The 13,506-nt window shown below is 41.4% G+C and overlaps 1 protein-coding gene across 2 annotated transcripts in view; it reads left to right on the forward strand.

Annotated features, from left to right (window-relative positions):
• The window catches only part of LOC111956542 (serine/threonine-protein kinase N2), a 50,661-nt gene extending 37,323 nt beyond the window's left edge, over positions 1-13,338 (forward strand). For both annotated transcript variants that reach the window (XM_023977017.2, XM_023977016.3), the window contains exons 8-22: positions 1,146-1,255; positions 1,717-1,860; positions 2,091-2,166; positions 4,153-4,309; positions 6,038-6,176; positions 6,453-6,601; positions 6,975-7,050; positions 7,176-7,267; positions 8,356-8,532; positions 9,188-9,250; positions 9,338-9,414; positions 10,110-10,252; positions 10,520-10,627; positions 10,810-10,890; positions 11,130-13,338. In XM_023977017.2, coding sequence (XP_023832785.1) covers positions 1,146-1,255; positions 1,717-1,860; positions 2,091-2,166; positions 4,153-4,309; positions 6,038-6,176; positions 6,453-6,601; positions 6,975-7,050; positions 7,176-7,267; positions 8,356-8,532; positions 9,188-9,250; positions 9,338-9,414; positions 10,110-10,252; positions 10,520-10,627; positions 10,810-10,890; positions 11,130-11,333 — 1,796 coding nt within the window. In that variant the 3' untranslated portion in view covers positions 11,334-13,338. The remainder of the gene's footprint in view (positions 1-1,145; positions 1,256-1,716; positions 1,861-2,090; positions 2,167-4,152; positions 4,310-6,037; positions 6,177-6,452; positions 6,602-6,974; positions 7,051-7,175; positions 7,268-8,355; positions 8,533-9,187; positions 9,251-9,337; positions 9,415-10,109; positions 10,253-10,519; positions 10,628-10,809; positions 10,891-11,129) is intronic.
• Positions 13,339-13,506: the final 168 nt, after the last annotated feature.

Consider the following 13,506-nt stretch of genomic DNA (forward strand, 5'->3'; position numbering starts at 1 on the left):
CAACCAGGTTCACAACCGCAGACCACGTGTAACCACGCCAGCCCAGGACCTCCACATCTGGCTTCTTCATCTGGGACAGCTGATGAAACTGTCTCAGGGAAGCTCATCTGCATGCCCGTCGTTCTCACCAGGGTCTTCACCTGACTGCAGTTCGGCGACGTAACCAACTTTAGTGGGCAAATGCTCACCGTCAATGGCCACTGGCACCTGGAGAAGTGTGCTCTGAATGGATGAATCCCGGATTTAACTGTACCGGGCAGATGGCAGACAGCGTGTATGGCGTTGAGTGGGTGAGCGGTTTGCTGAACGTTGTGAACAGAGTGCCCCATGGTGGGGTTATGGTATGGACAGACATGAGCTACGGACAACGAACACAATTGCACCTTATCGATGGCAATTTCAATACACAGAGATACCGTGATGAGATCCTGAGGCCCATTCTCGTGCCATTTATCTCATGTTTCAGCATGATAATGCAGAGCCCCATACACAATTCCTGGAAGCTGAAAATGTCCCAGTTCTTCCATGGCCTACATACTCACCAGACATGTCACCCATTGAGGATGTTTGGGATGTTCTGGATCAACGTGTACGACAGCGTGTTCCTGTTCCCTCCAATATCTAGCAAATTCGCAGAGTCATTGAAGAGGAGTGGGACAACATTCCACAGGCCACAATCAACAGCCATAGATTAGGGCCTAATACATGTATTTAAATGGACTGATTTCCTTATATTAACTAACTCAGTAGAGTTTTTGAAATTGTTGTATGTTGCGTTTTATATTTTTAGTCAGTGTTGTTGCTTCTGAAATGGCAACCTATTCCATATATAGTGAACTATTTCTGACCAGGGCTCGTTTCCGACGCAGCTATATGCATACTTGACAAAAAAAAACACATTAGAGAAACCTGAAACCTGTCCAGTGACTGATTTTCCCCTGCCATCATCCCCTCAGCTTAAAGAGTATGGATTGTAGAAAAACTATAAATATACAGAGCCGCAGCACTCTATGTAGTTTATCCTAAAGAAAGAACACCATGTTAATTGAAATGTAATGTCATTTGAACAATGTATGTATTGACCAATACTGTAATATGTCGATTTTTGACTGGAAATGGTATTTCATCTTTGTGTTCCTCTCCAGATGAGATCAGTGCTGTGCTGAAGTTGGACAACACAGTGGTGGGACAGACCAGCTGGAGACCTGTCAGTAACCAGTCATGGGATCAGAAGTTTACACTGGAGCTAGACAGGGTATGACACACAGACAGACATACTTTTTGTGTTCTTTTGATTAGTGAATGATGGTATACTTTTGCCTTTTTTAAATACCCTAGTGTGTGCGTTTATTCACTTATTGTGCTTGCTAACTACTATGGGCAAATTTTCTTGATGCAAAAAAGCGTAGATCTGTGCGAGAAATATAGCAAAACCTAATCTGGCAGCGCAATTTAAATTTGGGTATTTTCAACAACAATGTGTTTTACGGAGACTACTATTTATGCATTGCTCAGTTCACCAGACGAGTTAACTAATCGCCTTCTAGTAATGCACATTGTTGAAGAAAGGTTTAAATTCAATCACGCTGCCACATTATAATGAGGTTGATGGTATTTGTCTGCACAGATCTATTTGCACCATGAAAATGGCGCATGAGTTTTAACTCTGCTTGCATATGTGTGTGCTTAACCTTTTGTGCGTTGTTTGACCTGCAGTCTCGTGAGCTGGAGATCTCGGTGTACTGGAGAGACTGGCGCTCGCTTTGTGCCGTCAAGTTCCTGCGACTGGCGGACTTCCTGGACAACCAGCGTCACGGCATGTGTCTCTACCTGGAGCCCCAGGGAACCCTGTTTGCAGAGGTAGCCCACTTTGACACTACACCAGGGTTGTGTTCAGAGCAGACTTCTTCTTGAAACAGGGAGGGACTACCTCTGGACCTGTACAATTAAGAAATGTTCCTCTTTGTTTTCGGTGCAAGCGGTTTAAAATGTTTTCCATTGCTTGCCCTAATGAACACGACCCAGTTATCGATACCCTCCTATGATGAAGACTGTTTACTTGGTAGGCCTAACTATTGCTTTTTGTTCAGGTCACATTTTTCAACCCTGTCATTGAGAGGCGACCCAAACTGCAGAGACAAAAAAAGATATTCTCAAAGCAGCAAGGTAAATCATTGTTGTCTGAAGAAAAAATATATATATAATAGGGCCCAAAGTATAAGACATCTTGTTTGATATTCAATAGGAAGTCCACACATTATTATATTTTTGTTTTTAATTCTATTCATTTTTTTAATTTTTCTTTTAAATTGTGTTTTCATTTTAGTTCGTTTTCAGACCTGATTTGCTTGTTTCTATTTAGTTAAAGTTGTATAAAAAATATATTTCGTTTTTATGTTATTTAGTGTTAGGGACAGAAAGCATGCCTGGGAGGCTAGGAAGCATTTGTGTTGTACAGTTTTTTGGGATGTCACTTCTTCCAACTAGGGGGCAGTAATACAATGTGCAAGTGACGTCTTCATACTTCCGGTTCCTGTCCCCTAATCTTTTGAATGGGCTTGATGATTATATCATAATTTGTGAAAACACGGTCATTTTAAGATATACAGTGCCGTTGGAAAGTATTCAGACCCCTTGACTTTTTCCACATTTTATTACGTTACAGGCTTCTTCTATGGTTTAAATACAGCAATTTCCTCAACAATCTACACACAATAGCCCATAATGACAAAGCAAAAACTGATTTTAGAAATGTTAGCAAATGTATTAAAAATAAGAATCGGATCGCTTATATACATAAGTATTCAGACCCTTTTGCCTCCCGAGTGGCGCAGCTGTTTCTTATTTTTAATACATTTGCTAACATTTCTAAAATAATTTCTGCCAGATGCCTTTTATTAACGGTTCAGTGCAGTCAAAAACCAAGATTTTCTTGTGGTTTTCTTTATATTTCCACACTCTGTGATTGGAATAATGTGCGACAATATGCGCAAATTCTTGAGAAGTTGCTCTTTGTAAAGAAGCAATTTTTTTCTTATTTTTACCATTTTAATTGAAAACAATTAAGGTCCTTACCCAGAAATGATTTGATATTGTGATTAAAATGGCTGTGTTTTTGCGCTTTTTGAAAACTATTCAAAAAGCATACGAAAGTTCAAAAACTACAAGGCTACTTCCTGGTAAGTTACGTCACTTTCGTAGGGTATACATAAGGGGTGCGCTCAGCAGAACGCAACGTTTTGGAACGTTCCGATAGAAATAGCCTATGTAGAACAAACATGCATTTTTGATATGTAGAATAAGGAATCACATCAGCTTTCTTCATGGCATTTCAATCTGCAATGTTTGAGTGTTTGGCATCTGAACGTAGCCAAGGTCATTGGTTAGGTTGAAATTATAAATTCAATCTCAATGTGACTTGGATTTAGAAGGACTAACACAGGGACTGGTGCAAAAAATGTGGCGGAAGGAAGCTCTCTCTCGCCCATGTTTACACCAGTAGGGGTTTACACCAATCCAATGCTTTTTAACTTTAGTAGTACATGTAAGAAGAATCAAGTTAGCTACCTAGCAGATTCTTTTTTCCTTGATAGCTAGTGATAGTGAAACATCACCATCTCCTGGCAACATTTACCTGCCAGATTCATTAGCTTGAAACCCCTTTAGAATTTTTGGGCCAAAGCCGAGGGGAAAAAACACAACATAATTCATAATGGTTTTTATTTTTGTTAGTTTTGGAGTCGAAGGTAATAGTTTCAGTATAGTTTTAGTTTTTCAAACAGGTTTGTTGATTATTTTATATTATATTACTAAATCGTTTTTATCAGGATAAGGTTTAGTTTACTATAATAACCTTGGCCCAAACGGAGAGAAACTTTATATGTTTTTATGGAAAATATACATTMATTTCACGTTACTCTGAGAAATCATACAGTTGTCTTAAGTTTTCGTTGTCCACTTTGGATGGTTTAATTAGGTCTTTTACACTAAATATAGGTAATCAAATAGTGGTGAGGTGATGATCTCCATGGTTACCCGGGGTCATAAGGTCATGCCCTGTAGGGGTGTTGTGATGATTAGTGTTCCCCGTCCGGCTTTGTGACCGGTGTTGAGGTTAGTGTGCCACTTACCTATCCTGCGTTCCCTCCTCAGGGAAGACGTTCCTGCGTGCTCCTCAGATGAACATCAACATCGCCACCTGGGGCCGCCTGGTCAGAAGGGCCATACCTACAGTCAGCACTAACTCCTACAGCCCACAGGTGCCTGAGATCGGGCCCAGCAGTCTTCCGGGATCTCCAACACCCACCAGGTATATATAGAACAGGCATGAATGCACACCCACACACACACATAGACACAAACACGCACATAGGTCCAACAGACTGCACTTGGCAACCTGGGCCACACACACACTGTCACATGCCTTCTTAAAGTCTTTATCCCACATGCAAACAGTGTGGAATACAGACATATACAATGCCTTGTAAAAGTATTCAGACCCCTTGGATTTCTTCACATTTTGTTACAAAGTGGGATTAAAATGCATTTAATTGTCATTTTTTTTGTCTACAATCTACACAAAATACTTTGTCAAAGTGGAATATATTTATTTATTTAAGTTTTTTTTTTTATCACATCTTAAATATAGTTGTTGCATAAGTATTCAGCTCCTTAGTTTAGGCAAGCCAAAATTGGCTCAGGAGTCAAATGTGGCTTAACAAATCACATAATAAGATACATGGACTCATTCTGTGTGAAATAATTGTGGTTGACTCGTGTGGCTCAGTTGGCAGAGCAGGGTGTTTGCAACGCCAGGGTTGTGGGTTCAATTCCCACGGGGGACCAGTATGAAAATATATTAACTCACCACTGTAAGTCGTTTTGGATAAGAGCGTCTGGTAAATGACTACAAGTAAAAAGTATTGCATTTCAAGCAAAGATTAAACCACAAAGACAAGGGAGCTTTTCAAAAGACTCATAAAGAAGGGCAGTGATTGGTAGATGGGTAACAATAACAAATCAGATATTGAATATCTCCTTAAGCATGGTCAAGATAATAATTATGCTGTGGATTATGTATTAAACCACCCAGAAACATCAAAGATACAGTCATCCTTCTGAACTGAGCCGCAGGACAGGAATGAAACTGCTCAGGGATGTTACCATGAGGCCATTGGTGATTTTAAAACAGATACAGAGTTAAATGGCTGTGACGGAAGAAAATGTAGGATCAACAACATTGTAGTGACTCCACAATAATGACCTAAATGAGAGAGTGAAAAGAAGAATACAAATATACACAATAAAAATATTCCAAAACATGTATTGTATGCAATAAGCCACTAAAGTAATACTGCAACAAAAACACAGCAAAGGAATACACTTTTTGGCTTAAATGCAAAGCCTTATTTATGGGCAAACAGAACACATCACTGAGTAACTGCTATTWTCAAGCATTGGTGGTGGCTGCATCATGGTATGCTTGATATTGGCAAATACTGGAGACTGAAAAGATGAAAGGATGAAAAGAAACAGGATGGCGCTAAGCACAGACAAAATCCTAGAGGAAAACCTTGTTCAGTCTGCTTTATTCCAGAGACTCGGGGAGGAATTCATCTTTCAGCAGAACCTACAACACAAGGCCAAATCTACACAGGAGTTGCTTACCAAGAAGACTGTGAATGTTCCTGAGTGGACAAGTTACAGTTTTGACTTACATCTGCTTGAAAATCTATTTTGATAAAAATTATGGGCAAATATTGCACAATCTAGGTGTGCAAAGCTCTTATAGACTTACCCAAGAAGACTCACAGCTGTAATCGATGTTAAATGTGGTTCTAACATGTATTGGCTCAGGGAGCCAAATACTTATGCAATGACTATTTAAAATTTCTTCCAATTTTACATTCAAGTATTTTGTGTTATTTGTTGACAAAAAATGACAAATACATTTTAATCCCACTATGTGAAGGTGTCTGAATAATTTTGGAAGGCACTGTATTCCTCTGTAATTAAGATGTGGCACCTTCCCTTCCAGTGACATTAGTGACCCGTTGGTGACCAAGCTGGACTTTGACAAAGAGCCCACCTCGGGACCCAAGCACTACCCTTTACCCGCTGGCATCAGAGAACCACTGGCACAGGACAACAAACTACCYGACAAGGAGGAAGTACAGGTACGGACATGGGGTTACCATGGAGATGCCCGATTTGGAGGAAGTAGTGACACGTAGTCATATATGGTAATGGACATCCCAGTTCAAGTGAATTAAAACATGAAACAACTGTCAATGGAAACCTGAGTCGTGTTCAGTAAAATAACAACACAAACGCTAAACGGGGGATGTACTGAACCTGAACATTTTCCGTCCCAAAACATTTTACTACAGTTTGCCATACTGAACACAACCCCACTGCCCCATCCTCCTAAGAAGTGTGTTCTACCTTTGCAGGATGCACTGGCATCGTTTGACTTCTTGAACAAGAGGAACAGCATAGCGGTGAAGTCGTCGGACCTTGACAGACGAGACAATGTAGTAGAGCCGGAGATCCAGCCTCCAGACCTGGAGCTCACAGCCATACAGAATGACACAGAGATAAGGTAGGGCTCACTTAACAACGTGCATGTTTGGGAGAACGACTACGTTGCAGTTGGACTGCGCAGAATCACCCATCTACAAATCACCTTGCGTCCCAAATAACTACTCACTATGTGATCAAGATCAGCGATTCTGTGCCTCTCCTAAAACTGGTCCTCTCAAATAGGCTGAATATCTGCGACTCCAATGCTGTTTGGGGAGAAACTCGGATGCATGCATGACTTGCTTTTAATCGGTTTGGTTGGTTACAGTTCATCTATTGGGGCAGTGTGTTTTGCCCAGCTTCCATGAGAATGTGCATGATTTCTTTGGGGGCTTGTTGAAAGCAATAGTTTGTATTTTTCCATGTAATGTGATATCTACCTCCATTTCCAGGGAAGAAGAGCAATTTCAGTTTAGTCTCAAAGACTTCAAATGTGTTGCAGTCCTTGGTCGTGGTCATTTCGGAAAGGTACATAGTACACACCCAACCCATTTCTCGATCCTTTATACAGCCCTTCTAGAGAAATGAGCTGTTTCTGAAAAAAACAACCTAGCTTACCTAAAATGTCTTCTCTCTTCCCTCACTCCACACAGGTATTGTTAGCCGAGTATAAAAGCACGGGAGAGATGTTTGCCATCAAAGCCCTGAAGAAAGGAGACATTGTGGCTCGTGACGAGGTGGACAGGTAAGGGGCTCAACCTGAGCACTTAAACCAATTAGGGCTGATACTGATGCCTTTTTAACTGTTTGTTTGCTGAGCGTAACAGCTTACCTTTGTTCAACCGTGTTATTCAGTTCAGAGTTGACTACGGCTTTCGGTTTTGTACATCACCTTCAAACAGCCGAAAATACTATGACATACTCTTGACAGTGTGATTAGTAGTAATATAGTTATCAGTAGTAATCAACAGGGTTAAAGTACGGTTTTGTCTGTCAATGAAGAGTAGGTATAAATGTAAAGTTGAAGGCTCATAAAGGCATTGCGTGATTTTTGTGTTCTTTTTGTGTGTTTTTTTAATGGATAGTCAGTTTCCTTGTGTTACATACAGGACCCTAATGTATTTTCTAACAGCCTTCAAAGAATGACAGAAATTCAATGTGTCCTCACAAATATATTCCTGGAAAATCCATCAAATGTTTCTAGAGACTGAGTTGGAAGACATTTTCTCTGATGCAAACTGACAGATTTATTTTTAGGCCCTTTGGGGGTTAGTAACACAAATTGACTGCTGTAGTAAATTGTATATCAGCTTCAAACAGCCGGAAGTATGATATTTTTGGTTATTAAAAATATATAATGATTATATAATTATTCTTTGCTTGTTTTGTCACCTAAACTGAAATTAGGCAAACATTTTAGAATTTTAGCAACCATGTAATGGCAGAGTGATGTCTACATATTGCTCCTATAACCGTTTGTTTTTTTTCACCTGGGGAATAAGATACTAGCTTAGCTTTCTGACCAAGAGTTTGGGCTGATTTATTTTCTGGTCCTCTGTAGCTCAGTTGGTAGAGCATGGCTCTTTCAACGCCAGGATAGTGCGTTCGATTCCATGTGGCACCTATACGTAACAAATGTGTGCACGCATGACTGTAGGTCGCGTTTGGATAAAAGTGTCTGGTAAACGACTTATTGTATATTATGCATTTTCATTTCAGGAATTGATTTACACATGGGATTTGAGTAGCATTGAATTCCTTTTGTAATCTAAGAAGAGCCTTGCTCAGGTATCAGGGGCTTACATCTTTGTTTCTCTGTCTTCCCCCCCCTAGTCTGATGTGTGAGAAACGTATCTTTGAGACGGTGAACAGCGTGCGCCATCCGTTCCTCGTCAACCTCTTCGCCTGCTTCCAGACGCAGGAGCACGTGTGCTTCGTCATGGAGTACGCAGCCGGGGGAGACCTGATGATGCACATCCACGCTGACGTCTTCTCCGAGCCCAGGGCCATGTGAGTGACACCAGGGTCCTGTTCATTTACATTTTAGTCATTTAGCAGATGCTCTTTTTCAGAGTGACTTACAGGAGGAATTAGGGTTCAGTGCCTTGCTCAAGGGCACATTGTCAGATTGTTTACCTTTTTTTACCTTTTGGTTACTGGCCCGACGCTCTTAACCACTTGGCTACCTGCCGCCCTGTTCATTAGACAGACAACTTTTTGATGCAGAGCGAAACAGGGAGGAACTACCTGGATTTGTCCAATAAGAACACTGATTTTCATTTTCCTTTTGCAGACGTTTTTTGCTACAGTGTGCCTTACTCAATATACAAATATTATGCAAAGCAACCCATATAATCATGACTTGCATTTGTAAAATGACTTGACTTGCATTTTTGGGGGGGGGGGGGGTTAAAGACTCACTTGCTCACACTGAAGTTTTGCTGCTGCACTGAGATTATTTTCAGGGGCCCCCTCACCAATAATGCTGGCGCAATTGGCTTTGAACTAGTGTCTTAAGTGCCCAGCCACATATCCAGTGTCATGTATTCACTTGTACCCTACATCATATTATAAAAGTTGATATATTATAAAGTGGATTCTCTCCTGATTTCTCTGATTCTTTGCTGACTCCAACTGTTTATCTGTATTTTTTTGTCTTTGGTAGATTTTATGCAGCTTGTGTCGTATTGGGATTACAGTTTTTACATGAACATGAGATTGTGTACAGGTAAGCATATTTCCATTCACTGGGTGAATATATGCTCTGATATAACATATATTGATGGTGATTCTCATGATTTTGTTTCACTTTCAGAGATCTGAAGCTTGACAATCTGCTATTGGACACTGAGGGCTATGTAAAAATCGCTGACTTTGGCCTTTGCAAAGAGGGTAAGTGGGACAAACACAACCTCAACTTAATGTCACTTTTCCAACACCATTGAATGTAAAATGAATGTATAATAACCTACATCTGACTCAGTCAAAACCTTAAAACTCTATCTAAGGTCTCTGCTGATCTGAACCTTATGTTGGTGTCAAACGTACATGCCTGGTGGCTCCCGAGTGGCGCAGCAGTCTAAGGCACTGCAGCGCTAGAGGCCTCACTACAGATCCGGGTTCGATCCCGGGCTGTGTCTCGACCGGGAGACCCATGAGGCGGCGCACAATTGGCCCAGCGTCGTCCGGGTTAGGGGAGGGTTTTGCCGGAGGGATGTCCTTGTCCCATTGCGCTCTAGCGGCTCCTTGTGGTGGCCGGGCGCATGCACGCTGACTTCGGTTGCCAGCTGTACCGTACAGGTGCGGCTGGCTTCCGGGTTAAGAGGTTAGTGTGTCAAGAAGCAGTGCAGCTTGGCGGGGCCGTGTTTCGGGGGACGCATGGCTCTTGACCTTCGCCTCTTCCGAGTCCGTACGGGATTTGCAGCGATGGGACAAGAATGTAACTACCAATTGGATATCACGAAATTGGGGAGAAAAAGGGGTAAAAAAAAAAGAAAGTACCCAAAAATATATATAATAACAATTTACATGTCTGGGTGTAAAGTTTCTGTACTAAACATGTGTCATGGTTATGTGTATTCTGGCAGGAATGGGGTTCAGGGACCGCACCAGTACGTTCTGTGGCACGCCAGAGTTCCTGGCCCCCGAGGTTCTGACGGAGACGTCGTACACKCGTGCTGTGGACTGGTGGGGTCTGGGGGTCCTCATCTTTGAGATGCTGGTTGGAGAGGTTAGTGGGTCTCACCTTCACACCTGGCATATGGATACCTACTCAGTGTTATGACTGGTCAATACTTTGTCAGCTCTGAGAACAGAATATTTTAGAATCTTTGCATTGAATTGACAAGATTAAGATTTTTTGTTGTTGTTGCCTTTATCACAATTGTCATGACCTTTCTAACATTATATACATATCCGGTCTGGTCAGTACAAAAATATATATATTATATATACTTGACTGTATGTGGGGGAAAAAACTTTTTTGCCCGCCCCACAGTCTCCCTTCCCCGGGGATGATGAAGAGGAGGTGTTTGACAGCATCGTCAACGATGAAGTCCGCTACCCAAGGTTCCTCTCAACGGAGGCTATCTCCGTCATGAGAAGGGTGGGTTCTGGATCCCTTAATAAACTAACCTCAAATAGTGCACTAACCTCAGATTGACCCTAATGAAACACAACACCTCAAACTACTGCTATCGGAAAGTGTGAAATGAGAAGAAACAAAAGACAGTTTTGAATTACAGCTTCAATGTTTATTCTACTTTGTTATGCTCTTTTTGTTTGTAGCTTTTGAGGAGGAGTCCAGAAAGACGTCTGGGGGCAGGAGAGCGAGACGCAGAGGAAGTCAAAAAACATCTGTTCTTCAGAGTAAGTAAAGAATGTTCTACTTTCTCATATTTAATGTCTTTCAACATTTTAAACACAGCCACAATTTTAGGCAATGTGGATACCACAAAATGACTTATGTAGTCTCCTGTTCATGAGACTTGCCTAATCTTGGTTATTGTCGCAAACAGTTTTTCTCATTAGGTAGATGCAGTACAAGTCTATCCTGAGAGTTTACATAAATTCACTATTTCCTCACCCATTTTCTCTCTCCCCCCCAGAATATGGATTGGAACGGACTACTGGCCAAGAAGGTTAAGCCTCCATTTGTCCCAATCATCCAGGACTCCAACGACGTCAGCAACTTCGATGACGAATTTACCTCAGAAGCGCCCATCCTGACCCCACCCAGAGAACCAAGGGCGCTCAGCGGGGACGAGCAGGACATGTTCTCTGACTTTGACTACATCGCAGACTGGTGTTAGCCCCCCCTTCTCCCTCCTCCTCCAAATGTGTTGAACAAACACACACTGTGAACCAACCAACACAGCGCTGACTGACTGTAGCTCACCATTTTTAAAACGCCTCTTTTCCAAACCAACGTCGCAAGACAGGGGAACAAACGGCACTCTGCCATTTAAAGCCCCCGCTCCCACAACTGAACCCCCGAGGTTATTCTTTAACAGAAAGAGAACAACATTTCTCTTTAGAAACTTCGGGGAGGAAAAGAGGAGGAGTGAGGCCTCCAGCGCAGGTCGTGTCTATTGTCTGACCACTGAGAATGTTGTCAAGTGAACTGTCAAAGGAAATGCCGGCAATGTAACCGTGATATTGAATAACATGATTGTTCTGTTTTTTTTATCATGTACAGAATAGTATTCCTCTGTGTTTTTAACAAGTCATTTCGCAAACCCACTGCCATAACTAAATGACTTATCTCTCTGTAAGGGTTAACATGTATGCCATGTTGTATTACGAATTATGAGCGCTTTGAGAATTTTTATCACTGAACCGTCACTTAAGGTTAAAGACAACAAACATCTTGACTACTACTGCCTCGTCACTTGAAACCCAAGGAAGGTCTCCTTTTTAGTTTATCCTGGTCTTTCTCTGCCCCAGYTGTTTATTTTTATTTTTTAAAGATGCCTTAAAATCTTCCTGTTTCTACCAAAGCATAGAGCTATGTCTAAGAACAGAGCCCAGAAAAAAGTTATTTTTAAACGGATGATCATTACACAAAAGCAGTGCATCCAGTGTTAGTCCTCGTGGTATTACAGAAACTCTGTCCCTCATGTACTGTGCCCATGCCAGTTTCACATGAGCTTTAACTGTATCGTTTTAATGGGTTTCTTTATGTAGTGCTGTATGGTTGTTGAAATACAGTATCATTATTGCGGTCGAACAGTTCTAGACTACACAGCATACCACACATCAACGGAGACGTCACCGTTTTAAACGTGGTCATTTGTAAGGAGCGCACGCACACTACGGAGACCTATCCTGACATGGCTCCTTCTGGTGGATTCCTAGCACCAAAAAGCAGTGGCCATATGTATCAAGCGTCTCGGAGAAAAGTGCCGATTTTGGATCAGTTTTGCCTTTTGGATTACAAATAATTTTATATGGACAAGGKGACCTGATCCAGAATCAGCACTCCTACTCTGAGACMCTTGATATATACGGCCCCAGATCTAATTCTTGAGGGGTAACAATGCATTCAGCTAGMAATGTTGTACTCTTGAGGGTAGAATCAATTCCTCTAGCATTTCTAACAGAGTTTGTCAGTTCCATTCCAATCGAATTGAAGCCGAGAGTGAATTTAGTATTTCTGTTGACTTTCCATTCACTCCCCGAATTGACTGAGTTGAAATGGAATTGATCCCAACCTCGATACTGCAATCATTCTCTTAACTGAAGAAGATACAAGAGCAAGGAGATCTCACAGGCTGCAATGATTGGACATGGTCAAATGGTGGATCTGAAGTGACTGATACAGGACAGCTGATTACCAAAACCCATCCCTCCAGTCCTGACAGTGGGACTATGGAAAAGCGTGATGGGTGAAGTTGCCTCTTGGTTAAAGTTAGGATTGGGTAAGTGGAACCTAATCCTAGGGGAAACTTTTACTCTGGAGTGTAAACTAAGCTCAGTGCCAGTTTGTGCAGACAATATGTAAATTAATCACTACAAGGGAGGGCAGGGTATATTTTATATATATATATATATATGTACACACAATTAAGCTGAAAGTACTAATTTTATCAAGATATTTTTTAATTATCTATGTTTAGCGTAATTATGAAAAAAGATTGTACAGTTTTTTTTGGGGGGGAGCTGTTTGAGCATGTTACAAACATACAACCTTTTTTTTAATGGTACACCACATTGAAGTTACACAAGACTGTTGAACCTGGTGTATAGAAGCATTTTGCAGTCGTCGTTTGTCGCCTATCATGAATGCACAAATTAAACGTTGTTAGAGTGGTGCTACTTCCTTTGCATATCGTATTCCATTGGTGTCAGCACATCCCTCACACAACTCTGCTGTCTTTGCTTTAAGAATCTCCCGTAGAAACTGGCCATCAACATACTATGGCAATCCACTGTCCATCCATGTCCCAGAGAGTATATATCTTACTGAACTCAGACCATAGAGGA

This window comes from Salvelinus sp. IW2-2015, linkage group LG32 (assembly GCF_002910315.2).
Source record: "Salvelinus sp. IW2-2015 linkage group LG32, ASM291031v2, whole genome shotgun sequence".
Classification (NCBI taxonomy): domain Eukaryota; kingdom Metazoa; phylum Chordata; class Actinopteri; order Salmoniformes; family Salmonidae; genus Salvelinus; species Salvelinus sp. IW2-2015.